Source organism: Drosophila pseudoobscura, chromosome 2 (genome assembly GCF_009870125.1).
Source record: "Drosophila pseudoobscura strain MV-25-SWS-2005 chromosome 2, UCI_Dpse_MV25, whole genome shotgun sequence".
In the NCBI taxonomy this organism is placed as follows: Eukaryota; Metazoa; Arthropoda; class Insecta; order Diptera; family Drosophilidae; genus Drosophila; species Drosophila pseudoobscura.
This window is the reverse complement of record NC_046679.1, coordinates 25,721,426-25,748,018: the sequence shown is the minus strand read 5'-3', so window position 1 is coordinate 25,748,018 and position 26,593 is coordinate 25,721,426. Positions and strand designations below refer to the sequence as shown.

Here is a 26,593-nt window from a genome sequence, read left to right as displayed (position 1 = left end):
GGAGCGATCCCACACTAGTGTATAGTGTATATAACAAAACAGACTCAAGATGAAATGTTAAAACTGAGGTTACTCGGCCGTCAAAATATTTAAGTAGAAGTGCTTAAAAATCTTTTAAATTGAATATCGACTTATCTGACTGTCTATCGACAGTCTGTTTACTAAGGTGTAACAAAAAGTCATTTGGGTCCGCTATTCTTCATTTTTTTAAGCGTACTAACGTATGCTGATGATGCCAAAATTTGTCTCTCCTACTCTGATTGATACCCGCACACACGCCCTTAACTCGACTAAATGGTTATTCTAAAAACTTATGTATGTTATCTCCGAGAAAATCATTCCCTTGATCGAATTTCAAGATCAAATGACTCGATTGCTGGAACAGTAAGTCAAATAGTTTCATAAAAACTCTGTACGTCACGTTGGTAAACACTATATTGGATTATTGCTCTGATGTGTGCATCTCACAGTATAAAGACAACCCAGGCGTTGGAGCTTTGCAAAAACAGTTATTGCTTTTCTTTTAGTGCGACTCTGGTAGACTCTTGTCCCCATCCTATACCGATCTAGGCTAAAACTTAATTTTTCACTTTCTACTAAACTGAGACCCTCATTCTGCTTACATATATATTATTCATACATATTTCCTCACCGAGTTTTGCGGGATGATCTAATGATCTAAGCGTAGTACAATTTTCGTTGTTCGTGTTTGGATCTGCTGGAACTTCAGCGTCACAGCTAACTGGGTAATCATATGATTTACGATGGCGCTTAATTTCCACTTAAGCTTGGCTCCTAATGGGAGGTTTAACTAGCGACTCCCAATGTTCCTATCTCTCTCTTATCTTGCCTCTAGTAAAAGACTAAAGACAATATAAATATCTTGGCGGAGTCTGATTCGTACGTCCAATGCTGGTCTTGTAGCTAATGGTCGCCATTGGGTCGGTGCAATGACGGTCGCCATTGCCGCCGTCGGGTTTGTCGTCTTGGGCACGGGGTGACGAGTGAAGGTAGACGCAGATGCAGATGAGATGACTTGCCGCACGTTCACATGAAAAGTTTTGATGGTAAACACAAATTATCAGGAAGAACTTTGGGGCGCTCACTGCCGGACTACGGACGGAGCGGCTGGCAAAAGTAAAAGTCAAAGGGAGCACAATGATGTTACTTTTTCGCAAATAACGTAATCGGAAAAGTTGCCAAGTTTTCCTTGCTAGCTTTCATATTCTTCTTTTGACCGGCTGCGGCCCGCAACTTATTGAAAAAATGCCATTCAATTGCCTTGTTACCAGTAAAAGGAGACCAACGCAGGCAGCAGCAAACGTAGAAGAATGGGTCTGTGGCGGTCTGCCAGCAGAGTTGCCAAGAATGCGATGGCTTTGGCACTAGCTTCGCTGGTGCTTCGCTGTCTCTCCGTCCCTCCATCGACTATTTTTTAGCGTACTCGTATTCCCTTCCACTTGCAACGCCTGCGAAAAGGAAAGTGCGAAATTGGCACACCAGGCGACAACGACAACCCTGGCGAATCCCTGGGGGCCGTTCGCGGACAGCACTGAAGAGGGACTCCGGGCACTACTGAAGCTTCAACAGCAACAGTGGCCAGGCCAAGCCGTGGAGGGAAGTCGCCGTTCCCGTTGCCGTTGTCGATGTAGTGGAAAAATGCCATAATGCTACAACTACAAACAAGAAAACAACAAGCTGCGTAAAAGTTTTAAGTGCTTTCGAACATTTTGACAAGTTGACTTTTTGTTGGTTTGAATGGAACCAATAATGTTCCAAAGCAAACTTATTTTCCTGACATAATCAATGAAAACATCGAGCACGATTGAGTTTAGATCCGAAACTAGGCTAGCATCGGCATCGGCATCGGCTCTCTCTCCCCAAAAGCAATTCTGAAACCAACTACTTTCAAAGACTTAAGCCAGGAGCACATACTAAATACTGAACCGGGCCTTGTGACTGAGCTCCCTACTTATTTCCAAGCAATTACATTGCACATTCCGCTTTCACTCATGTCGCCTTTTATCAGGATTAGCTGAGGCGCTGGAACTCTACTTACATATATGGGGAAGCGGATAGTGTAATAATTTATTGGTCTACTTAGTCCCGTCCCGAGCCCTTGGGGACAAATAAGAATATGACGAGCTTTCTTGGATTCGTTCATCTCAATGCCATTCAGCTATTGGATCCATACATAATTTTCTCTCTGAAAATATCGAAACATTTCCAATTAAAAAGCTTCTACCAAGCAGCGCCACACGTGATTAATAATTAATAAACTAATTATTTCTCGAAAGGCAAGGGCATGCAGAGATCAGTATGCCTGAAATCCGGCAGGCGCTGCTGAATCAGGCATGAAGCCCAAAGACGGCCGGAGCTGACTAGTACTTTTAATGGCAATAAAAGCGCAAATATATTACAAACGAGCAGCAAACTATCCAGTCCGTCTCCTCCACAAACCCCAGACCCAGCCCCAGGCCCAGTCCCCAGTCCCAGTCTCAACCCCTGCCTCGGGCTCGGCCTCGGTAACGGCCTTGCCCCTCACGTCTGCACCAGTTGCTGCGTTTGAGCAAACAGACGTGAAATTTGTGGAAATGGCTTCCTATGGGAATGTTTACATCTGGAATGAATTTGCAAACTCTGACAGTTGCTCGCATTTAATGTCAGTCAACGAGTCAGCGTCACTGTCAGGTGGGCACTGGCGCTGGCAGTCGCAGGACAGGCAGTCAGACGGAAAGGCAGTGAGGCAATCAGACAGTCAGACAGTCAGAGAGGCGGGAAGTCGGAGAGGCAGTCTATTCGCGGGCGTGGGACATTTCGACCCTCTTCCCCTTCGATTATTTAATCGTGAGCCATCCGACAAGTTGAAGGGTGCGATTAATTTAAAACCTGCCAATTTCTCCGATTTCCCTGGAGCTGAAAACTGAAATATGGCCACGGATCATGGCTTTGGCCGATGCGACGGAAAATGTGATGTGTCAGACCTTCAGTCCAAGTTCTGTGGCCGGAAAAGCTGTGGCTTGGCAAATGTCAAAAATGTAAAGTGCCCACTCAAGCGAGAGATCGTATCACGTGTGAAATCCATTAGGGCTCTGGGCGGACAGTGCACGTCCTGTCCGACGCATTGACATTCATGTCCGCGAGCCTCAGACCCAAGCTCGGAATATCACGGCCGTGTCGCCCCGATGCTAGTCGCTCGAATTTCCATTACTGCGAATTGGAATAGTATGGCAACTCATCTTGCCGGTAATCGAATGCCTCATAACCGTAACCATCAACATAATGATTTGACATTACCATAACCCCCCAATACCGAACCCGGAACCCGCACGCGACTAAATAAACGGCACCCAATTCCGACTGTCGGTTGCCCATTAACCACAAAACTGCTACTTGCCACACCCCCAGCGGTGGTCGTTCGGCTCATGTACGAGTATCTTAGGAGCAGCAGTTGCAACCACCTGGAGGGAATCGCAGACTGGCGGAGGGACGAATGGACTCGGTAGATGTTTAGTCTAATTTATTTATTTGCTGATTTGATTGCCTCATGGGCCATAGCCAGTATCGGTTGGCTGTTAATCAAAATCGCAATCAACGGAATACGGGGAGGATTCCCCAGGCTGATCATTCCACCAACGACCCCCAATTGTTTAGAGGAGAGCTGTGGCATTCAGTGGTTAGTTCAGTGGCCGAAAGGCCGCAGGATGAGCAGAGTTTAGCTGAAAGTGAATCAAGTGATAAATCTGTTACGTCCCCGTCGCAGCGATTATCCTGTGACAGCACGCACATAAAGGGACTCGCAAAATTTGTCTGGCTTATTCGCATCTGGTCTGCCACGGTGCATTCATGGCCAGAACGCAAACATTTGTGCATGCAAATGCTCGGATGCGTCCGTATGAATCCACGTACTATTTACTACTGTTTACGGGTACGGGCATGAATACATGCATATCTGCGAGTCCCTGCCTGCGTTTGACTCTTGCTCATTTGGTTCATGGTCGCCGATCCGATGCTCATTAGGCCAACACCCAAACTATGCCCCTTGCACTTCAAACTTCACACTCCCGACCGGCTCCGCCCTGCCACTGGAGTAGGTACGTATATGAGGGCGGGACCGGACCCGACCCGACCCAAAACGATAACTTAGCAATGCCACTAGCAGTGGGGACAACAAACTAATTAGGTTGCTCTATTAAGAGCGGTTCCGGAAGGAAGCGGAACTGCATTCCATGCTGGAGCCGAAGCAAAAAGGTGGCATCTACAGCAGCAATTGCTCGCTCGGTCGCCAAATGAACGCGCGTCTTGTGCTGAATAATAATCAGACTGGGAACCAACCGATTCGGTAAGGTCTGTCTGCGCACCCTTGGCAACCCTAGAACCCAGGTGATAGGGAACGTGGCAAAGGGAGATGGGAGATCGGAGATGGTGGAGGAACCGCGCTGAGCACGTATTAAATCCAATGAGGTCGCATTCATTGGGAAAAGTGATTCCGTTCTGCAGTTGCTGCCGGCGGTTTGGTGGCTGATGGCTGGAGCCACGGCGGGTGCACCAGCCGCGTAGTCAGGTTAATTTAGTAGTTAACGGTATTCTGCTCGACATTTGCTGGTTTTATTAAACAGTCTCGAGTGCCGGAGTGCCGGAGCGTCGAGGCGCCTTTTGGCCAAGAAATGCGCAGCAGTGCTACGACTAAGACTACATACCACGCCATTTCAAAGCCAACTTTCCACTGTTGTTCTGCTGCTCAACAGAGCACATTAGCCGTACCATCCTGCTCCATCTCCATCCCGATCCATTCGGTGGAGCCAGAGCTTCAAGTTTCAACTGTTCATTAGCTGCAATTAGGGCTAATTGCATTATGATGCACTGGACTGCACTGGACGGCAGGGCTCTGCTCAGCGGCAGCGGCATGCCCGTTGTGGCAGCAACGAAACAACTAGCAAATTATCCCAGTCAATTCGAAATTTGAATGTAAATAAGAGTTCATACTGATTGAGATTTCATTACAGCCCAATTCGATTAAGTAAGAGACTCATTGCGAATTATTAACAAGAAATGAGCATTCGACTATAAATCTATAAATCTTTCCCGGCCATAAATTATCCACTTGTGCTTTGTGTATGAACTACATTATGAAACGAGGGGGAACGCGGTAGAGGCCGCGACTCTACTTTTATACCCCGTACTCAGTCAGTATATAGTCAGCTTATTAATGAAATACACTTGTAACAGTGTGATATCACAGGAGTCTGGCTACAACATTTGGTTGCTCGTGCTTTTGTAGTCTCTGAGATCTAGGCGCTCATCGGGACAGACGGACGGACACACAGACATGGCTATATCGACTCGGCTATTGATGCTGATCAAGAATATATGTAATTTATATGGTCGGAAAAGCTTTTTCTGGGTGTTACACTCATTCACTTTCACCACAAATCTAATATAACCCTATATTCTTCAAGTACCAGGTATAATTATTGTGCTGTTGAAGTAAACTTGAACAAGTTCCATGACGGCCAAACCAAAACCAGCAAAGAAACAATGCAGTTACAATAAGAATGCTTGAAATGCCGTTTTTTGGATCTAATTATCAAGAGTGTAAGAACAATGAACGCAGAGTTTCTTTCAACGGAGTAGCCTTCCAGCTTTGCGGAACTATAAGCCACAAAATGATTTTATTATTTATGAGTCCAATCAGGAGCGAGACACAGTCCTTTGAAGAAGTCTTTGCACTGCACGTGTAGACAACTAAATAAATTGAAATATTTATATCGATAGTCAATACTCATAGCTCCACAGAGTGCGCAGCAAACAGCAAACTGAATTACCATTAGTTCCCGTGCCAACCCAATTCAGCCCGAAACTCAAGAACAAAGACTCGGATTTGACAGGCTTCGGGTTCGAGCAGGACTCACATGCATTTTACCATTGAAATTATTAGGAATGTCAGTCACAAGAGCAGGGAAATACGAGCTGTTGCTGTTGCTGTTGGTGTTGTTGGACTTGAAAACAGCTTTACCAATGTATTGTTTCAATCGAGGGAAGACCGTACAACCGCTTGTTCCCAGGTCGCAGCCAATTCACAATTCAGTTTTCACGTCGGTTTTGTGAAGTCCGATAACAATGGGAAATTAGAAAAGTTGCTGTGCACTCTCTCATCACAAACTAAATGAGTTGTAATTGATTTGGCTTCACAAATAGTGGAGGCGGCGAATGGATCGATGGGCATAGAGTGGAATGGGCCCTAGGATGTTCAGAGCAGGACTCGGATCCCGGAGCTCGCTGGGCGGCCTGTCTTTTGCAATCTCACACGTCGACAAAAACAAAATTTAATTTATACGCCATGCCAAATCACATTTCTAACACACATACTCGAACGGGACACACTGGCAACACACCCCACCAACAGGTCGAGAAGGAGCAGTCGAGGAGCCGGAGCCGGAGCGGATGTTACGGCGTGAGTATTGTTGTCCCGGTGTCCGAGCCAAGAATCCGAAAACAATTCGAAGGCTCACAGGACGCTTTGTTTCAGCTAAAGGCAGTCGCAGTCGCAGCCAGAGACACAAAAGTGCAGAGCCGACACACAAAGGCCAGTGCGAAATGAAATTTCGATATGGATTTGAGCGCACATCGATAAAGATTTATGTCTTCTTGGAAGCCTCCGTTTCGGGCCGTGCCATAAAATGGACGTTCAGTCGCGTGGGAGGATGTGGGTGTGGATGCGGGTGCGGGTGCCTGGGAGGGAAATAGATTGCCAAAACTCGCTCACATCTGCACGAGAACGAGTATGCAGCGAAACGAAAGCTAGCTTTCTATTCCTGCAGAAATATCACGGACAATGAGTCGAGGATACACACAATCTTCCTGATGGAGGCTCATTTAATTTGATTTAGCAGAGGAGGCGAGGAGAGGCAAAAAAACAGAGCCAGAGCCAGAGCCAAATCAGAACCAGACGTAGCTGGCAGTCAATTTACGGAAAAATGCGTCGAATCACCTTTTTGCAATAACTTCAAAGATGCAGGCCACGAGGACATCGGGGGAATTTGTAATTTCTTGTCGCTCGTAAATGCGATGCGGGATGCTTGATTAGCATTTCGGTTTGGCGTTTCCACCGGCTCTGCAACCGGTCTGCAACCCATGAATCATTCGACTGGCGCGCTGATTAGCAAACGATGATGATTAAAAATGCGCCGAAATTACAAAGTGGACTCCGTTTGCCTGTCCTGTCCCATTCTTCCCATTCCCACTGGCAATCCCTATTCCTGGTCCGTCTCATTTTGGGGCGAATCTCCTCCATTCATGCCACGGCACGTTCAGCATTTTGATTTGCTGGAATTTTTCATAATTAGAAGTCAGTCAAATGTCGTGAATTGCAAATTGCAAACTAATTGAAATTCTCCGTCGCCCAGCGAGAGGGAGGCACGCTGGAAAGATGGATAGATGGAAAGCTGGTAAGATGAAAAGATGGGTGGAAATATGTAGCAGATTGAGCGATGGAGGGACGTGTGGGCGTTCGGGTGCTTGAATGCCAGGATTCCGGGATGCGTGTGTGCCGCATTTTTGAATATTCCACAACAGTGGGATGCAGTTTCTGGAGATGCTCCCGGCCGTCTGCATCTGCCAGCCACTTGGCCCTCTTTCGTCTGATCTCTCATGGGTAATTTCACTTTGTGTACGCAATGGGCGAAAGTTGGAGCGAAAGGAAACTGCAGCAGAGTTGAAAGGAGTCCATGTCCGCGGGCTGGAGCAGTGGATAGTGCAGAATGGGATAGTGGAAGAGGGCGATGCTGCCTGCGATGAAATGATTTCGAAAAACAATATCCGCTCGCTTATTCCTTGTTACTTGCTCCCCGGCTGTCCAGTGAATTGGAGCGCTGCATATTTTCGCAATTTATTTGCGCTTGAGTGAGACCTCGAGATGCGCTGTCCGTCCAGTGGAGCCCCGGGCAGACACAGATACGGAACCAGGGCAGGGCGGGAAGTAATATTGAAAGACTTTTAATACAAATCAAAAGACAATCCATAATCGCAGGCTCAGGGAAAGCGGCCATCGTCATTGCGCACTTTTCCGGAAGCCCTCCTGGAAAGCCACCAGGAAAGTACTCAACTCATTAAGGGGCCGCAGGAGGCCCCCATCGCGTGTCCCACGGCGTCGGACGGCGACTAAGGTGCGTACCGGCACAGACAATTCGAAGTGAGTGAAATTCCAGTTCGAAACACAAGTCATTAGCAGCTACTGGCTCTCTTCAAGTGGGTCAGGCTCGTTGGGATTACAGGAGGCCTTCCTTCCGAACTAAATGCAGTTTTCGCTCTTTTTTACGAAGATGCAGAATCGTAAAGAATGATCTTATCCATTAGGATTCGGTAGAATCTAGATGCGGATCAGATTATGATTGTTAATGCCAGTTAGATGATTCCCTCTTCGTACGCTTTCGACAGAGAGATTTCTCTCTCACTTTATTTAATGCTCCTACTTGAAACAGCTAGGGTTTATACAGGGTTCATACATACTCATATAATGCAGATAGCTCGATTGATGCTCGATTCGACATGAAGTCTGTACACCAGTGGCGCCAAAGTTGTCTGCGTATAAGAATGTTGGCAAATACCGTAAATTCGTAAGCATGAAAAATATTCCGCGAAGAACAAAAATGGAGATGTGGCAACGAGTGTAAAGCTTCGATTAGATCTAATCTCAGATGCCACATAAAATGTCGAGAAGATATGCTAATTTTATGTTTATTGTCCAAAGGTTTTCATGTAAACAAACCAAATTCAACTTTCTAAAGACTTTTATTGAATTTTTGTACAGCGTTGACTGAGAGTTACCCTAGAGTCACAGTCACCATCACTGGCCCTCGCCCTGAAATGAAAAACAAAAACGAAAACGAAACACGGAAAGTTTTGAAAGGAGCCCTCTCCTTGTGCGAAGCAGTTGTTTTTTTTTTTGCTTTCATGCTTTCACATTCTAAATCAAAAAGCAACTTGAAGAACTCAAAGAAAACAGGGGAAAGTAAATTTCGCCCGGGAGAGAGAGAGAGTGGGGCAACGAAACGGAGCCACAGAGCCCGACGAGTAAACGAAGCGGCAACATAAACATAATGAAAAAGTATAAACTTAAACAAACTTAAACAGAAAATGAGTCGATAGCGTTAGATAAACCAGCCCAAAGCCGTGGCTACTAAGGGCAACAGGAGCAGGAGCCGGGCACTGACAGCGCGAACACGTTTTTCTGACGGCGCCCAGAATTACGTGAGTCAATTGTCGAGATTCGCCCCGGAATCGGGTAGGAGATACAGCTTCGGGGCAGACGCATCAATTCCCATCGACCCGGATCCAGTTGCCGGCTCATTGCAAAAGTTGAGTTCATCTACTGCACGTGATATGCACTAGAATATTGGCCCTGCCCTGTCCTGCTCTGACTAGAGGACCTGCACTACCTTTTAAGCTTGGTTTCCCGCTAGCAGGTTTGTCCACAAGTTTTCACTGCGAATTCTGCCATATTTACGGAACTTTTCAACTAACTGCGTCCCTGGTGCGTTCTACTGCTGGCCAAGAGCGGATTTCAACTCAAAGAAAGTATATAATACTGGTACAAGCACAAAAAAGAACATCAGTTTCTGAATCCATGGATTAATAGAGTAGTGGGATATCACTCGTTAGTGGACGCACTCTGATGATGGTCTGGTATCCCGAGCATTTCGTCATTTGGTCAACCCCAGGCCAGAGTGTGGACTCTGCGGTAGGGCGCAGCATCCCACTCAATGGGTGGTTCATTTCAATTGCCTCCAACCTCCAGCCATTACAAGCACAAAATATTCGTAGGTTGAGGTTGATTGAACCCACTGCAAATACTCGTACATAAACATATAAAAGCCGTCACATTCACGGACATGTAGAATTAACGGCCCTAGATTTTGTCCTAAAATTGTTGCCGAGTGGGGCTTACTACGCTACACAACCGCTGATTTTGCTCGTAACTTGTGGGCTGTAGTAGGTAGTACGATGGACAGAGGAACAATATTCGAGTGTTTCGAAAACGTCAAAACGGCAAGTAAAACATTTTGCCAGCACCCAGCCCAACGGTAGCGAAATGCTCTTTCCGCCGCCGACTCGTTCAGCAAACCTCTCTAGCCACTGGAGCGCGACTTGCAGATACTTTTGGTATTCCGGGCACGCGTGTATCTTCAAGTATGCGTGTTTATAGCATTCCAACAACGCCGAGGCCGAGCTGCATGAGTTCGCTTGTTCGGAGTCCCGACCACGACCACGGCGATGACTCGCCCCCCAGACGTTCGTCGGTGGGACCTGCTGCCGGCGATTTCTCCCTGGGCTCCCAGTTCAAGCTGTGCCGTCCCGTGTGCGAGAGTATGTGCGGCAGCAGCACGGTAGCTCTATTCTAGCCTGACCTGACCGCTCATTTATCACCGCAAAGTCAACCAGTGTTTGACCTTCATCAATTTTCTCGTGCATGAATTGCTCCGGGCTGGGCGTCCGGGCCGTAGCTTCATCGTTTTGTGGCCTGTCGATCCGCAAAGCCCTGCTCTTAAGTAAATACTAGTATGTATGTAAATATATATGTGTATATGTACAGTGTACACATATCTAATATGATTATGCACTGTGGGGCAGGGGCACACGTACACCGCATATTGTATCGCCATTTTTGAAGCATATTCTGATTTATTCGATATTCCTGATTTGGTTATACCCATACATATGTATCTGAGACGTGCCAATAAGTCACAGACTCTGACTCCGCAAAATCCTGTCCATGGCCTCTCACTTTGGCCTGCTCCTTAAGTAACGCACCTCAAAGTGCTCGAAATTTGGAATGAGCTGTTAAGTTTATCGTCTGCATGTATCGCTCTGTGTTTGGCCAGCACTTGGCCTTTCATGGCCGTTGTATTCTGTTGTACTATACATATTCGCAGCACTACGAGGACGACTATAGTGCTCGACTAATTGGCATGCGATTGCGGCGTGTTTTATGGCACTCGACACTGCCACTGCGATTCGGTCAGGAGCGGCTCTTGGATACATTTGTGGCCAAAATATAATGCACCATCCGTACAATCAAACTACGTCAGTGCCTGCGGTATGGTGGTGGGATGGCTCCGGCTCCGGTTCCTGCCTCCACGTCACCGCAGCTTCAAAGTTTTGGCGGAAAGTGAAAATTTTATGAGCTCGTTGCACACGGGGAGCGATAACAAAAATACAATAAAGGCACCTCTGGGCAAACATTAGGTTCATATTAGGAAATTTATACCCCAGCGCCCGGTTGGCTTTGTGTCAATTGCGATACGACGAGGTTACAGGAGGGTCAGACTTGAACCTGCGTGGCCACGCCCACACAACTTGCCGCCGTCGCGCCGGCTCTATTTTATAGCCTCCCCAGGCGACGTCCATTTGGAGAAGACGGAGGGAACAGGGGGAGAAATCCACGCATGTACTATCTAATTTTAAAGTTCGCCTCAAACTTTACTAACCCTGTAAGAAATGGCGCAGAAAACCAAGCCTGAACTAGTTTATTTAGTCGCATATTTTCTTGCGAAGTTCTCAAATGGCAGATGTACATCTATCCGTTCTTTATCGAAGCGTCTTTTAATCGTTATCATATCAGGCTATCTATCTTGACATTGAACAGCCCCAACATTATTAATTAATATTAATAATAATATTATTAATTGTCAGATTTACAACAATAGGCAACAAATAAAAAATGAGTCATGTACTCGACTCCTGATTGCCGTATAGTGCCTTAAGCGTTTAAACTAAGCCAACAGGCCACAATTAAAATGGTTTCTCGAATATGCAGGAGACTCTTAGGATTCTTTAAGGATCTATTAAATAAGAATATTTCGCGAAAACACTAAAACTGCACTTCCGTGCCTAGAATTGAAGCAGAAATGCCCCCAGAGTGTCGGAGGCGCAAAGTTATTTGAGAGGTGTAGTCGCCACTTGTGCGGCAAACTTCTGAGCCCAACACTGCCTGGAATAATTTAACAACCAGCCGCCATTTCGGGGCTGAGAGAGGAGGCGCTGCCGCGCTTCTGGCTACGTGGACTATTCAGTCCTCTCCAGCGACGTTTTGGGGCATGTTCATAATTCAGAAGTGTTGAAAACGTTTTGCGGAAAAGTCAAAGAGAACTTGAGTGATGAGTTTAATAAGTTGGACAAAACTGCAAAGCAGACAAACGAGGGAGTGGGACACTAGAAAAGTTGCAAAATTAACGCACAGTGAGGCAGACGAAGAACGGCTTAAAGTTATATTACCATAATTATTATAATTAATGTTGTTTAACAGGTTCTTTTCTAGGTCTGGAATGAGTTAGGGGATCGAAATCCCTTAAAATCCCTTTTCGATGATGCTCCCCTCTTCGCTCCCAGATTGCAATGTTAAATGGAAATTTAATTAGTTATTGCAGTGTTTGAATTTTACCTTGGCTGTCAATACTCTTACTTTTCATCGTAAAAAGTCAACTCAATAAGAACAAAATAACTAATAATTGCAAGATATGTAAGATGTTAAACATATAGTTAAACTACTACAAAATTGTGTTTTCTTAATACATTTGGTTGAGATACTGAGCTTTTCCTGTATCGTAGTTTGCGATATGCTTTGTGAAAGAAAGGAAAGAGGCGCAAGATGAATATGCGGGAGTGTGGCAACATAGGCTGCTGCACCACTGTTTATCTTCTACAGATTAATGGCTTATGTCTCTTTGATTATCTAATAATAAAGTAATAATTATTATATCATAATATTCATTAGGCAATCCGACCCGTACGGCCGCGACCGGTACTTAATTAAATTAAAAGAACACCAATAGAGATAATTTATTGTGTAATAAAATATTATCCTCTTTTAAAATAAATTAAAGGCTGGCGAATATTTTGTTCCGTTTCGCAGATATCTCTATTTTAAAAGATTAAGCCAAAGTCGACTTATATCACATGTTTATTGCTAAAATTGTGAACTAAGAAAATGCTATCAAAAAGACCTGGGGAACACTTTTGTTTTGAAAGGCGTACGAACGTACTTTCGCCACCCGCTGAAATTCCCATATCTTATTTTTAAGGACTCACAATTCTGAAAAGACCACTGTGCCGCGAGACTATTATAGTCAGCGACCAGAAGGACGGAGTTGCCGATAATTTGAATAAATTTTCACATGTGTGGAAATCCTGTCAATGGAAAGTACGACATGGTCCCAGTTTTGGGAGAGGCTTAAATTTTATTTTTTTGTTTTATTTAAACATGGAAGATTGCTTTTATTTAAAAAAAATATTATTAACAGTATAACTTATGTACATGCAGGCAGACGGGGCACAACGATTCTCTTAAAATATATTATATTCTATAAGTAACTGTGTACTAGATTGCAGGACTAAGTAAACAAAGTTGGGCTTTGGTATTCTAGTATATGTATGTGCGGCGCTCGGCAATAAATGCCTAATTTATGCAAATGAAACGATTTTATACGGCTGCTAGTCGGAGGCTGAGGCTGAGGCTGCGGCTGATGCGGAGGTGGAGGTGGAGGTGCAGATGCCAGCCCGACAGATGCCTGATGTTGACATCTTTACCCAGCCACGCTACGCCCCTTTCGCACTAATTAGCATGGGAGGAAGTTCAGTTGGGGTTCGACAAAACTGGATGCAGTACCTGCTCCTCTACCTCTCCCAGGGCCAGCACACGGCACGAGATTTCCGGCCCCTGCCGTTCCGTTGTGCTTGGGCCCGACTCCGACTCCGAGTCCTGGCCAACGCCAGCGAATTAATTTGTACTTTTGCATATTGCTACGAGTACTAACCAGCTAGAGCAACGTAAAAGAAGTGCCTCCGGTTCTGCCTCTTGCCCTCTTGGCCCTAGCACTCTCTATGGGTCTAGCTCTCGGTCTGGCTTTGACCAGGACCACGATTCCGACCGCGCTGACGCTGACGCTGACGTGTGCGAAAGCAAAGGCGGTGGGTGACTGCGAGTGCCCGCGTGTAGTTTCTTGGTTAATGTGGCAAATATGTTAACAAGATACTTTACAATATGCCATAAAACACAAAGACAAGCCGCTCAGGAACCCAAACAGGCAAAAGTCAGCGGAATTCTACGCTCTGTTTACATAGGTTCCACCCAACATAGGCCACAGCTTCCCCTTCCGTTCGGTAAGACTCGAATAGACGGAAACACCAAGCACAGAAACCAGAACCCCAGCCACATTCCTGCTTACTCAGATGTGTTGTAAAATTATGCATTAGTTTTATGTCATTATGCGGCATATTAAAATCTCCTTAATTACGAAACGTAATCAACAAAGGTTCGGCGCACGTTTCTGCTCCTTGCTTGGTCCTCGTGCTCGTCCTCGTGCTGTCGTGTTCCTGAAGCATGGTGCGCATTTTGTGCCTTGACATGTTTCGTCCTTGTTTACATATTTGTTACATTGTTGCTGCGCTGCTGCTGCTGCTGTTGCTGCTGTTCCACTGTTTCACCCGGGTACGTGATATGTGGTCCCGTCCCGTCCCGCCTCGGCAAGAAAAGTCTGAGTAAACGAAAATGTCGGTAGCTAAATTATCATGAGTAGTCCAAAATTTTTCATTCCGGGTAATGTTTGTTTACGCACTGTACGATTATGTACACACATAACTCTATGTACATATGTATGTGCAAATTTAGGGATGCATGGAAGTGCGATAGGGTGTGGGTACGGCGCTAATGTGGTATAGCGCTGTCCTAGATTCGTATACATATATTTTTCCGGCCCATATACACATATAAAAGGCAGAAAATGACGTTTCCCACTCCGCAAAACTACATACATATGTATGTACAATGTACAAACATTTGTAGAATCGTTGGGAGGATCAGCCCCGGGCCCCTACTGAGTCACCAAATATTTACAAGGAAGAGAAAAATAAATGATTAATAATTACTTTTCGGGTATCCTGTGTGCTCCGTGCTGCCAGCCCATACCCCTGCCATTGGCCCATACCCCTTCATAGCCACCCGCAATGGAGCAAAGGTATTCAACGGCGGATGAATACAATCAGACCATCCATAAATTATCCCACGGTGGAGGGGTGGGAGCGTGCACAGCCGGCATAGATCGACCCATCGCGTTTATGGGCCTTTAATTGGGTAGAATTGTGTGAGTTAAGTGGGTCTTGTGTTATCAGCCCATTAATAAAGAGAACAATACGGCTGCTTGCACACTCTGTGAATTTACAAAATGCTATTGCAAATTGAGCCAAATAAAGTTGGCGCTAAAAAGTGCATTACTTATACAATCTGCGAGAGATAATACCCCTTTTGTATGGCCAAGAGGTCTGCTTTCCCTGCTGCCCAAGGAGCACGTCGGGCAGGCAGCCCAGGTAGTTAGGTAGGTAGGTAGGTATATATGTAGGTAGGTAGACAGCGGTGATCCGAAGGAGCAGGGAGGAGAGTGCTGGCAGCAACAAAAGCCTATTATTCTGCACGTAATAAACATAAAGTTGGCGCAATTTGTAACATAAATTTAAAGGGCTAACGTAAATCTTAGCGGCAATTATGTGTTTGGAAACGCGCCGTATACGCAACGCGGCGCTAGCCGGGTCCATAACTCATGCGCTTCATCTTCAGCGTCAGCGCCAAAAGCGAAAGGAAAGCGAAAGCGAACGCGAACGCAACAGCCACGTCGTCCATAGAGACAACGACAACCAGAGGCGCATTTCAAAGCTGGACGAGGAAGACGAAGGAGCCCGACAATGAGAACCGGTAACAAATACCGGAGCCGCTAGAGGGAACAGCTAGCGAAAGGAATTCAAATAGCCGTAATTTATCACGTTGAGATTGCAGCTTCGCATTCGTATTCGCACGCGGCGGGAGCAGCAGATGAGTCGACGCCCCAACAACGTTGGGTCGTGGGGCCTTGGGGGTCGTGGGTCGTAGTCATCTGGCCTGGCTCCGTCGCGGCTTAGGAATGTAAAAGGATTATGCCGCTGTGGAAAGGGATGGGATGGGATGGGTTGGGAGGGGATAAGTACAAATACCGAGGCCCAAGGCAGGGGCGGAACGCAATTAGGCGTGCGACGAGACCGCGGGCGGGTCTCTCCTTTTCCCAGTCCGCTATATTGGGATTTATGATTTTCGTTTTAATCAGATTTAATTTAATGCTTGCGATAAAGGTAAAATAATGCGCGCAGATTTATTAGAGCAAATTTCACCCAAAGCACAGACAGACTGTACGGCGATAAATGTGAATATCATAGTTGCAAATGATTCGTCCAAAGACATCTCCGATATTACCAAGTTTGCTAGAAAAGAAACAATGGCTAATTAACTCTGTAAATAATAAGATTTTACCCTCTCTCGATTGGGTAAATAGAGTTTGATTTCCTAGCATTTGTTTATTGCAAGAATTACACAAAATGTAAATCCCTTTCCAAGGTTCAGCGATAACGGCTCAATTGCATCGGAGATGTTCTATGTGCGTGTACCATGCCAGCCCAGGACAGCAATAGTGGCGGGAGTGGAAGGAAGCTCGGAAGAAAGCCAGAGCAATTCCAAGCAAACGCCAGCAGCACTAGCAAAAAGCATGAATCGACCAGCAGAGACGCAGCAGCATAGAACAACCGGCGAGCGGTTCCACGACGCCTCTAATCTCCAGGCGGAGCCATGAACGGCATTTCGCAAACTTTGGCCTGGCTTCATATTTTATTCAGCCGCAGTATCCGCCAGCAAGTGGGTTGCCGTTGCCTCCCCCACTCCTGGCAGGGCCACGGCTACGGCTATGGCTACAGCTGGAACTTCTTCGAATTTGTCTTGGCTCTGGCTCTGCGTTTATTTTAATTTTTTGTGCTGCTTAATTTTTTCCTGCTTTCATTTCGTTTTACTGCCTCTGCCACTGTTTTTCGCATTTCGCTTTTCCCTGTGCTGTCGCCTTCCGTGGGCCATAAAACCGAAAGAAACGCGAACAGAGCTGAAAGCGCAGAAATTCAAATCATTGTCTTGCGACTTGTTACCGTTGCTTGCCCACTCTCACCCTCAGTGTTAGTCAATCCCAGTCCCAGCCAGAAAGGGAAGGGCACAAATAGTGCCCCGACTTTTCTGTGGCATCCTTAAGAGGAATTGTGCTGCGGTTGGGGGACCGCCCATGTCCTTGGCAACCTGTGATAATCGTCTTGTGGGCAGTTGCCGCCGTTCCAGCGTCCGTGCCCTCGCCCGTTTTTGTTGTCATTTGTTCAACAACTCTGCGGCTGCGGCTGCCGCTGTGGCAGTGTCCTGCGGTCCCAATCCGGTCCGGTCGCGGTCGAGCTCGGCTGCATATCCTGGCCGAGCACCAGACCAGACCAGACCAGTCCAGTCCACAGCACGAGAACGAGGACGAGCCGGGCTTCCTGCTCAGCATTTATCATTTGATTACAGTTTGACGGTCAATGTGACTTTGTGGCGGCGCCGGGGTCGGCTCGGGTCGGGTCGGGTCGGAGACAGTGACAGTGGCAGTAGCAGTGGCAGTGGCAATCGCAGCACGGGATTGGAAAACAAAGACACAACGGGTGGAAAATTAAATGTTCTGCTCCGCTCTTGATTGTGCAAAGCTTTCTGTTGTTACAGCTGGTTTATTTGTTTGCCGTTGCTGGCGCACAGCGGCTCTCGGCGAGCAATAAATGAAATTTACTTTTTAATAAGTGTGTACATTCCGCTTGTCGGGATCTAAATATTTGTTATGAGGGAGTTGTCGCTCGTCCTCGTCATGCATATTTCATGGCCCGGCAAATTGAATTACAGCCGCTTGTCGTTTGCTTGTCGCTCCAAATTGAATGAAAGTAGCCATGGTCGTACCTTATGAATGCCCTCTATGGCTGCCCTTTACCACTCTCCCCGGGACTATTTGAATCCAAAATAGAAGACTAGTTTTGGGCCGAACTAGTCCCGGCTGCTCATAAAAGTCTAAGAAAATATTTATAAATCACATTAAAATAGTTGTTTTCTATTTAAATCTCAATAATAAACATTTATTTTTAAATAAAGTCGTACAACACGATCTGGCTAATTTCACACTTTTTGTCAAATAACTTCGGTTTCGATCTCGACTGTATACAAGAATAGTGTCTGCCGAATATTGCAAAAAACTATGCCTATCCGACTTGTCCGCTAATGCTACTGACTGGTCTGGACATCCTTACATATCTGCCTTAAACATTTTTGGAAAAAATAGTACTCGTAAAGCCTTAAAAAGGGGATAAATAGAAAGACAGAAAGATAGAAACAAAACTGTATTTATGGGATGACTTGTCAGTTAATAGAATTTGATCTTCGATCCAGCTTATGCTGTGTATAGTCTGCAAAATTTGATTGTATTAGTGGCACTGAGAATCTAGTTTTGGAATTGCATACTAATTTCATATTTAAGTCTCCATCCATCGTACATATATCTAAGCCAGCGGGAATAAATGTAGGTACTGTAGAGGAACTCGTGCATCCACATCAGCTTGCATTATATGTCCATTTGGTCTCTCTACGTTATATATATCCACATGTTTCTCATCCAAAGTATGATGACTAAAAAGAGTGGAGTGGAGAAACAGAAGCAATACTCGCAAGAAATGCAGAATTGCAGACTAACCTTTGCGCCTTGAATAAAGTACACGTTTACACTCTGAGTTTTAATCACGAGGAGATTTTCGAGGATATCAAAAAAGCCATCGTTTTTTCAATGTTTACTCATCTAGTTTACATAGATTTGGACACATTTATTTTGGGCAGTAGTAGCACACAAAAAGTCGAAAATCAATCACGCAAATTGGACACCGAAACCAATTTTAGTTCACACTTCATTCCCGCGTAACGAAAAACGATCGCACCACCTGCAATCGCTCAAGTATCTACACCCAGCCAAATCGGTTGCACTATTCAGGGCTAATGGCATTAGTTCCATCAAGTCTTCCACAAGTCACGGCAGCGAACAGAGCAGACCAATTTGTACACGTCAATTTGCACACTTGGCATCTCTTCTATTAACAATTCGAGATGCTTGGCACAGAACGCCTTTCGCATCTGTTGTGTCTTTCGATCTGGTTCTGCTGTGCGCTGCGATGTATCGACGGGCTCGAGAACGGAGTCGCCCAAACCCCTCCCATGGGCTGGATGCCATTCGAGAGATTCCAATGTACTGTTGACTGTATTCATTTCCCCAGGGATTGCATCAGGTAATGGCTCTGATTGGTAAATGCTGCTCTTATTCTACTATGCATTTCTTGTATTATCCACCGTAGTGAGTCGCTCTTTAAGCGCACAGCAGATCTTCTAGTCTCCGAGGGCTATGCAGCCGTGGGATTCCAGTACTTGATAATCGACGACTGCTGGATGGAGAGAATTCGCGATACGTCCACTCAGAAGCTCCTGGCCGATAGGAAACGTTTTCCCAGCGGAATGTCTGCTCTGTCCCGCTACGTAAGTGATCCAGTTTTCCGTACTGAAAAGCAAAAGTAGGCAACAGCATTCTTCCACAGATTCATGGACGAGGCCTGAAATTTGGCATATACCATGATGTGGGTCAGCAGACTTGTATGTTCCGCGGTCCTGGCGCTCGGGGACACTTCGAGCTCGATGCCCAAACCTTCGCCGATTGGGGCGCAGACTACGTGAAGTTAGACGGGTGCTATGCCACTGAGTCCGAGCGGAACAGAGGGTATCCCGCCTTTGGCAAGGCCATGAACAGGACTGGTCGGACGATGGTCTACTCTTGCAGTTGGCCGTTCTACACTGAGAAAGTAGGTCTCGGAAGAACTTTAAGGCTCCCCCGGCACTTGACGCTAATTTGTTCCCCTTCAGCCCGACTACAGGTTGATAGCGAAGCACTGCAATCTTTGGCGGTTCGCAGAGGACATCACGGACTCGTACACATCAGTCTTCAGGATAATGGAGCTATACCGCAGAAATCAGGAGCTTCTATTAGCCCATGCTGGTCCTGGTCGATGGAATGACCCGGACATGGTATGTTAGGCTCAGGGCACCCAATTTTTCGACTACGGCATTTGCGTGTGTTACGGCTTCCCCTTTCCCTTGCCCAGCTGGTTTTAGGTAACTTTCGTCTCAGCTATGACGCCAGCCGATTGCAGCTGGCTATATGGTCGGTGATCGCAGCTCCTTTGATAATGACCAATGACTTGGAGACTGTGCGCCCGGAAATAAAGGAACTTCTTCAGAACCGGTCAGGCACATTCACTATTTGGCATGCTTAAGTCTGATCCAATTTCTGATTTCAGAGAAGTCATTGCTGTAAATCAGGACTTGCTTGGGATGCCCGGAAAGTGCGTCAGGGCATCGAAATACTTTCAGGTATCTTTAGTCAATCAATCGACGTATCGGAACAAACACTCCGCACCATTCCTTTGTAGGTGTGGGTACGTCCAGTCACCCCGGTCAACGACCTTGGCCAACACTCCTTTGCAGTGGCTTTTGTAAATCGGGGAGGCTTTGACGCCTGCCCCTTGTGCCCTCGCAACTTCGAAGTCGTCTTGGAGCGTCTGGGTCTGGACAGCCCCACGGGCTATTATGTTGTGGTACGACCAAACCAAATGAAAATCCCCAATCTGCATTTTCGCCTTTTATTCTTGCAGGACCTGTTCAACAGCAGTCGCAACATGGGCATGTTCAAGCCGAATGACGCCTTCAACACTCGAATCAATCCAGAAGGAGTGACGTTCTACAAGTTTACAGTAGCGCCCCTCTACTGATTTGAACAGTACTCTTCAGAGAATTTATAAATCGAGAGGTCTATAAGCTCATCCACTCAGTGTTCAAATCTAAGAGTGTATCCGGAGTATATCCCACAAAAAGCCACAGATGAATATTTATCAACGTAATCCAGTGACATGTGGCGCGCTGGTTATTGTTATTCGAAATATATATACATACATGCATAGAGCTCGCATTATAAATAACCTCGTTATCCCGAGCTTGAATATGATTTTGACAAATTAGGTTTAGTCATTGTGTGTGGGCCCGCCCTCAAGTGGGAGAAGGGCATACAGAGAATCCATTTGGTTATTTTTATGAGGAGGGGTCCCCAGCGACGGATGCGACCACGGGTCTCCGACGATGACGATAACCCAAATAAGTACGAAAAGCTAAATATTGTATAATCCATAAACAAAGATGCTGAGCTGCTGACGAAAAGCCATCAGGCTATGTCCGTGCCTGTTCCTGTGCCTGTGCCTGTGTGTGTCCGATTATCGTGTATATGCCTGAGCAACGCCCTTGCAGGGGACTCGTCATCCTCAATACTTGTGAAAATTTATTGACCAAATTTCGTCAAGGGATGAACCTTCCAGCGAGCATATTCAATTTAGCAGTCTGCTCCCCATCACCTGCCACAAAAGCTTCTCGCTCTCTCTACCACCTCCCCTGCCCGCTGGCCTCCTCCTCAGCCTCCTCCATTTCTGGGAAAACATCAAAGGGGAGGGACGGGACTGTGAGGATGGATGGATGGATGGATGGACGGTCGCCAGCACACCTGCATCCATGCCCCCTGACAGCGACGCCGACGCCATTATCCTCTAATAAATATTGATTTCGGTGTAATAAAAGGACATGACAGAAGCCAACAACATCCTCGACGGCATTAACGGCCATCGGGAGATTGCTTGGCCAGGCTGGGACCAAGAGCGTCGAAGAAGGGACAAGTAACGAAATATGTGGATTAGACACGAGCGCTCCTTCACGCCCAACGCCCACGTTCCCGCGAATTACAATATAAACCGCCTGAAAATATTTGCAACGAATCCGAAAAATTATTCAAAATTAAATATAACTACCTCATTCAAATTATGTAAATTTCTGCCGCTTCCATCGCGAACTCACCTCCTGGCTGCCTCCTGGTTGTTATCCCCGTTATTAGTCATTTTCAAAACGTGCCGTCTTGGCCAGGCCAGAGCATGAGACCATGGGAGGGCTTGGAAGCAGGCCATGAGCCTGAGCCGGACTCCTGTGTTTCGAGACTACGATATGTTTGGGCCGCCGCACGAGCACGCAACCCCCAGCACATGGAGATAAATATGGAGATGTCATGTTTACAAGCTCTGGCAATAAATGCCAGTCGCCAGAGGAGTGCAGACCGGAACGAAGCCTCCACTTCTTCAGATTCGCATTCGCCTCAGATTAAGAGAGGGAATTTCCGAAAGAGAAAATTTCCCCAACAAGCGAGACGAGACACATCAACATGCCGGCACCGGCTGTCTGTCGCGCTTCCATTTCTAGGTCTGCGAAGCCCGAACACCACTTGAAAGTCCTTTCAAAATAGAAACCCAATTACCTGTGACTACAACCATTGTCCACTACATTTACAATGTAATTGTGAGTGGCTTCGGCTGCTGGATTCTGCTTCTCAATATATTAGCATATTTACATCGGGCTAAATGTCTCCGTAGTCAGTATGTATATCCATTTAGAACCTGCCAGAGCTTCAGGCTGCACAGATGTCCGAGTTGGTTAACTGTTGCTTCTGGTGGCCATTATGGGGGGGCAGCACCAGCACTAGGCGGTAAGGCAGCTCTTCGTTTCCGAATGTGGGGGATTGCTGAGCGGCCACGACTGCATTGTATGCACTTGGGGAGCGCAATTAACTTTCCATAAAGATGGCGATGCCCGGCTCATCATAATTAATTCATGGCTTATATGCGAGGCCAATTTCCCGGCATCGCATCCACACTTGGGGCATTTCACGAGCACGGACGGACTCCATGGAGGTAAGTTAGCAACGTGCCCGCATAACTTTTTCATTAGCGGTGCTTTCTTCGCCTCGGCTCATTTGTGTGATGGTCCTGGCTGGTCGTGTGGTCCTGAGCTAGTCTTAGGACAAGTGGGTGAAAACGACTTTGGCGCTGCCGCAATTAATAGACTCTCTACTCCACTACTCCACTCCTTTCCGCAGACTGGATGCCAAGGCAGCGTGGAAGTGCTTACGCGTGTTCCCCATTAAAGCGACCTTAATATTCTTTAAGCGCGTCTGCCGTGTGGGCTTTTCAGCAATTGGAATATTTAATGAACTCCCTGGCAGGTGTTTGCTCCACTCGTGGCAAAGTCAGCGCAGCATCCTTTCAAAGGACGGAAAAGTTCGCTGAATAGTTTGATCCTGCTGGAGGATTTTTGGAAATTGGTTTGTTACGCGCCCTGCCCCTGAGCTAGGTTTAATTTTTTGTGGACCCATCTCTATCAGTACTTCATTTCCACATATGCATGCAGGCAGACTGGGTTTTAAAACACACACAGTACAAAGTACAGTCTTACACTCGTGCCGTATGGTACAGGCATACATAGTAATTTCCTGTCCTGCTTGATAACGATGACAACGCCCGTTGTGACGCCCACGCCCACGCCCACGACCATGCCCATGCCCACGACCACGCCAAAGTCCATGTGGACGATGATTTGCTGCAGCAGCAATTTATCAAGCATATAATTCAGACCATGGGTTCGATGCTGAGAGACTTGGTGTTGTTGGTGTTGGCCAGCAGTGAGTGGCAATTAAAGCAAACAACAACAGCGGAGGAGCATAAATAATCCCACAGACACACTCAGCACGCACCCTGGTTACTGGACACATGCCTAGTTTCGTGCTATGGGAGCACGAGCAGCAACACTTTGGCTCTGTTGCACGAGCGGTGCTGCCTTGGCCCTGGGATGCTGTGGCTTTTCTGCAGAACTACTGCGAATCTGTCACTCTGTCCGGCAACCCAAACGAAACCAAACGAATACAAACGAAACCAAACGAAAAGAAGCCCATTGTCAGCATTTTTGCTCATGGAGCGACCGGGCAGCCGAGCTGCCGAAAGGGGCGAAGGCAAAGGCGAAACGGTACTCGGTGCGTATGAGCAATTTTATAAAATACCAGTGCACGCTAACAGACGTCCAGACAAGGGAAGAGCCCGACCCCAAACCCAAACCCAACTCCAAGCACACCCAACAGTGGAAATTGTGTCGGAAATTTGGGCCAATGCCTTTGTGAACTTCGTTAGCACTCGGAAAATAAAAGAATCTGCAAAATTAAGAGGCAGAGACAATGACAACGGCCTCGTTCCCGGGCTGGGTGATGGTGATGCTGGTCGAAGGGATGGTGCGCACCCAATGTCCCTGCTCGCCCAAAACTCAAAAGTTGTACTCATCAGCTGCTCACGTTTTCCCCAAATTTCCCATAGAGCGGTCCGTGCTGGTACAGCTGTAGAGACATGGAATTATGTTTTCTACACGGAACGAGTAGGAAGACAATTAGAAGATTTGTATTCCATCAGGACGTGGTATCTCAAATAACATAAAGTTAGATATTTCAGTGGACTGCAACTGTGATAGACGATATCTAAATGCGGAGGAGTCCTTGCATATCATGTCCCAATTGCAAATATTGTTTCCCCCATTCTTAAACGCTTATTGTTGCAGATGTACAAAATGTTGCAGAACTCCATCATTTTTATTACATGATTTTTCTTATTTGTAGTTTGGAATAAGGCTAGTCGGTTGCTGACGCTGCTGTAGTTCCATGTGCGTTGACAAATAATTTGTTTCCGGTCTCGGGTTCGGCTGCACAAAATGTCCTGCACATATCGTGTTCTGGCTGGTTGAAGCCGTCCAGATTGTGGGCCAGCCGTGCACTTCCATTTTTCAGCTTAACCCGGCGGACTTTAATTATTTTGAGAGCACAAATGTGACCAGAAACTTAAATTTCCTGCAATTAATTTACGAGTATACGACTATATGTATTTACAAAAGTTCCAAAAGTCTGTGAACAAGGCCAATATCCTCCCTCTCCATGTTCAATCACCTCCTGCTTTCAGGGTTCAAGAGAGAGAGAGTCAAAAAAAATCAAGCACTCAGACATAGGTATGGCATGGACTGAGGAACGAAATGAGAAATACACACACAAGGGAATTTCTACCCATATGGCTAGAGTTTCGGGAAGGCACATAAAACTTTTTGCTCAACGCTTGAATGAAGCAAAATTCAACAAATCATTTATGGCCGATGTCCGGACTGGGGCCGAGCCAGCCCCACTCAAGGAAATCGCCTCTTTAAAGTGCTTAGGCAAACGGTGCAGAAGTCAAACGTACAGGCGCTCGATCTGGATGTCCGGCTGTGCACATGGTATATCGGTGTGCCAAGCGGCAAGTGTCTGCCATGGGTTGGCTGAGCTGCTGGAGAGGACTAGGACTGGTCCTTGTGCTGCTGTAATCCTGTTGGAGAGTTGGGCAGCACGGCAGGGCCTTCGCAGTGGCAGCTCATTACGTGTGCGAAAACTTTGATGGCTCCCATTGATGGTCTATTGTGCTTGTATCCACATTTAATCTCAATCGAGTCCCGTCCTTGACTTGAGTTGTAACAGTGCTTCAACATGATTAAGCAACCCACTATAAACTGTCTCAGTGCGCTAGCACTTGCCTTTAAAGCCTTCACAAGGGAATGGGGTATTCAATCCGGTATAATCGTAAGTCTAATGCGTATAACGGTTGATCTGGTGGCTTCAACAAAAGTCGCTTGAAAAAAATACTGGCGACGACGACTTCAGACAAGTTGTTGAAGGCTTTGGCTTCTATGGAAACAATACTGTTCCATCACCAAATGTTGACCAAAGAAAAGGTAGTCAGGATGGGAAATCCCAGCTGTGTGGTAGTTCTGACTCGGTGTGGTTTTTCAGGCAAGGACGTAAAAACATACGCTCTAAATGAAAATAAAATAAAATTAAATTACGTTGGTTCTGCAAAGGCTCGATAATCGAATAGAAATGCGAGCTATATTCAGCCGGAGAGGGCCAGACCTATGCGCTGGACGTAGCCAAGGACTCCTTGTAAACTTAGTAACAAAACATGATGTATGAGAGGGCTTGTTCCCTTTACCTTATACGGCTCTTGATAACCAAAAATGGCAGATCAGGCACCTATTATTTTTGGATTCTAAAATTACGATGTGTTAGAGAAATATCTATCGTTCAATGGCTTTTACTCGAGGCATACTGTTGGGCCAACACTTTCATTAATTCATTTGGTCGAGTTCACGGTTCTCAACACTTGTACTCATATTTAAATACTCGCTTTAATGCTTTTGCCAGCTTATTAATATTTGTACGCCTTAAACCATTCGCACGGAAAAAACCGTTGAAATAAATTAGATGGCTATCAGCATCCGCGCCTTAACGGCTAATGGCTTTGGAATGAGGTAAGCAGAACGACCACTTGGCGTAGTTATCGGTTGGGATGCGGATGTGGATGCGTCCAACTGGAAACTGTTCAATAGGTTGGTCCAACGATGCCAGGGTCAGAGATATGGGCTGGCAGGTGCTAGAAGCGTTGCCAGCGGCGACAACTTTGTAAAGTTTGTCGAACGCACCTTTAAAAACTTTCCTACTGCCAGATAGCCAGCATCGATGCAGTGTAATGTCGATAATGGGTCCCACAGTTTAGCATTTTAGCAAACAATTCAACTGATTTACCATAAAATAAACCCGCCCACGCCCCACAGACAGTGACATCCAATTGGGGTCGGCGACAAGTTCTGGCGCAAGTTTGTGCCCTACGAGTATTCTAGACACTCCGGAGGGTCAAAAGTTACCAGCCACTTTCCGGACTCTCAGCCGGA

General features: G+C 46.4%; 1 protein-coding gene and 2 long non-coding RNA genes across 3 annotated transcripts; 1 reads left to right on the top strand and 2 right to left on the bottom strand.

Annotated features, from left to right (window-relative positions):
* Positions 1–16,840: 16,840 nt before the first annotated feature.
* On the bottom strand, positions 16,841–17,698 carry LOC26534219 (uncharacterized). The gene is made up of 2 exons (XR_001451905.2): positions 17,010–17,698; positions 16,841–16,946 (listed from the first exon to the last, which is right to left on the bottom strand). It is a non-coding gene; the product is annotated as an uncharacterized lncRNA (long non-coding RNA).
* A 531-nt stretch (positions 17,699–18,229) lies between these two features.
* LOC26533338 (uncharacterized) lies at positions 18,230–18,718 on the bottom strand. Its single transcript, XR_001451902.2, has 3 exons — positions 18,594–18,718; positions 18,365–18,529; positions 18,230–18,309 (listed from the first exon to the last, which is right to left on the bottom strand). It is a non-coding gene; the product is annotated as an uncharacterized lncRNA (long non-coding RNA).
* A 16-nt stretch (positions 18,719–18,734) lies between these two features.
* LOC6897783 (alpha-N-acetylgalactosaminidase-like) lies at positions 18,735–20,894 on the top strand. Its single transcript, XM_002137852.3, has 8 exons — positions 18,735–19,176; positions 19,243–19,420; positions 19,480–19,740; positions 19,802–19,963; positions 20,041–20,180; positions 20,236–20,308; positions 20,368–20,532; positions 20,590–20,894. The coding sequence occupies exons 1-8, from the start codon at positions 18,998–19,000 to the stop codon at positions 20,704–20,706; spliced, it is 1,275 nt and encodes a 424-aa protein (XP_002137888.2). The 5' UTR covers positions 18,735–18,997; the 3' UTR covers positions 20,707–20,894.
* The last annotated feature ends 5,699 nt before the right edge of the window (positions 20,895–26,593 follow it).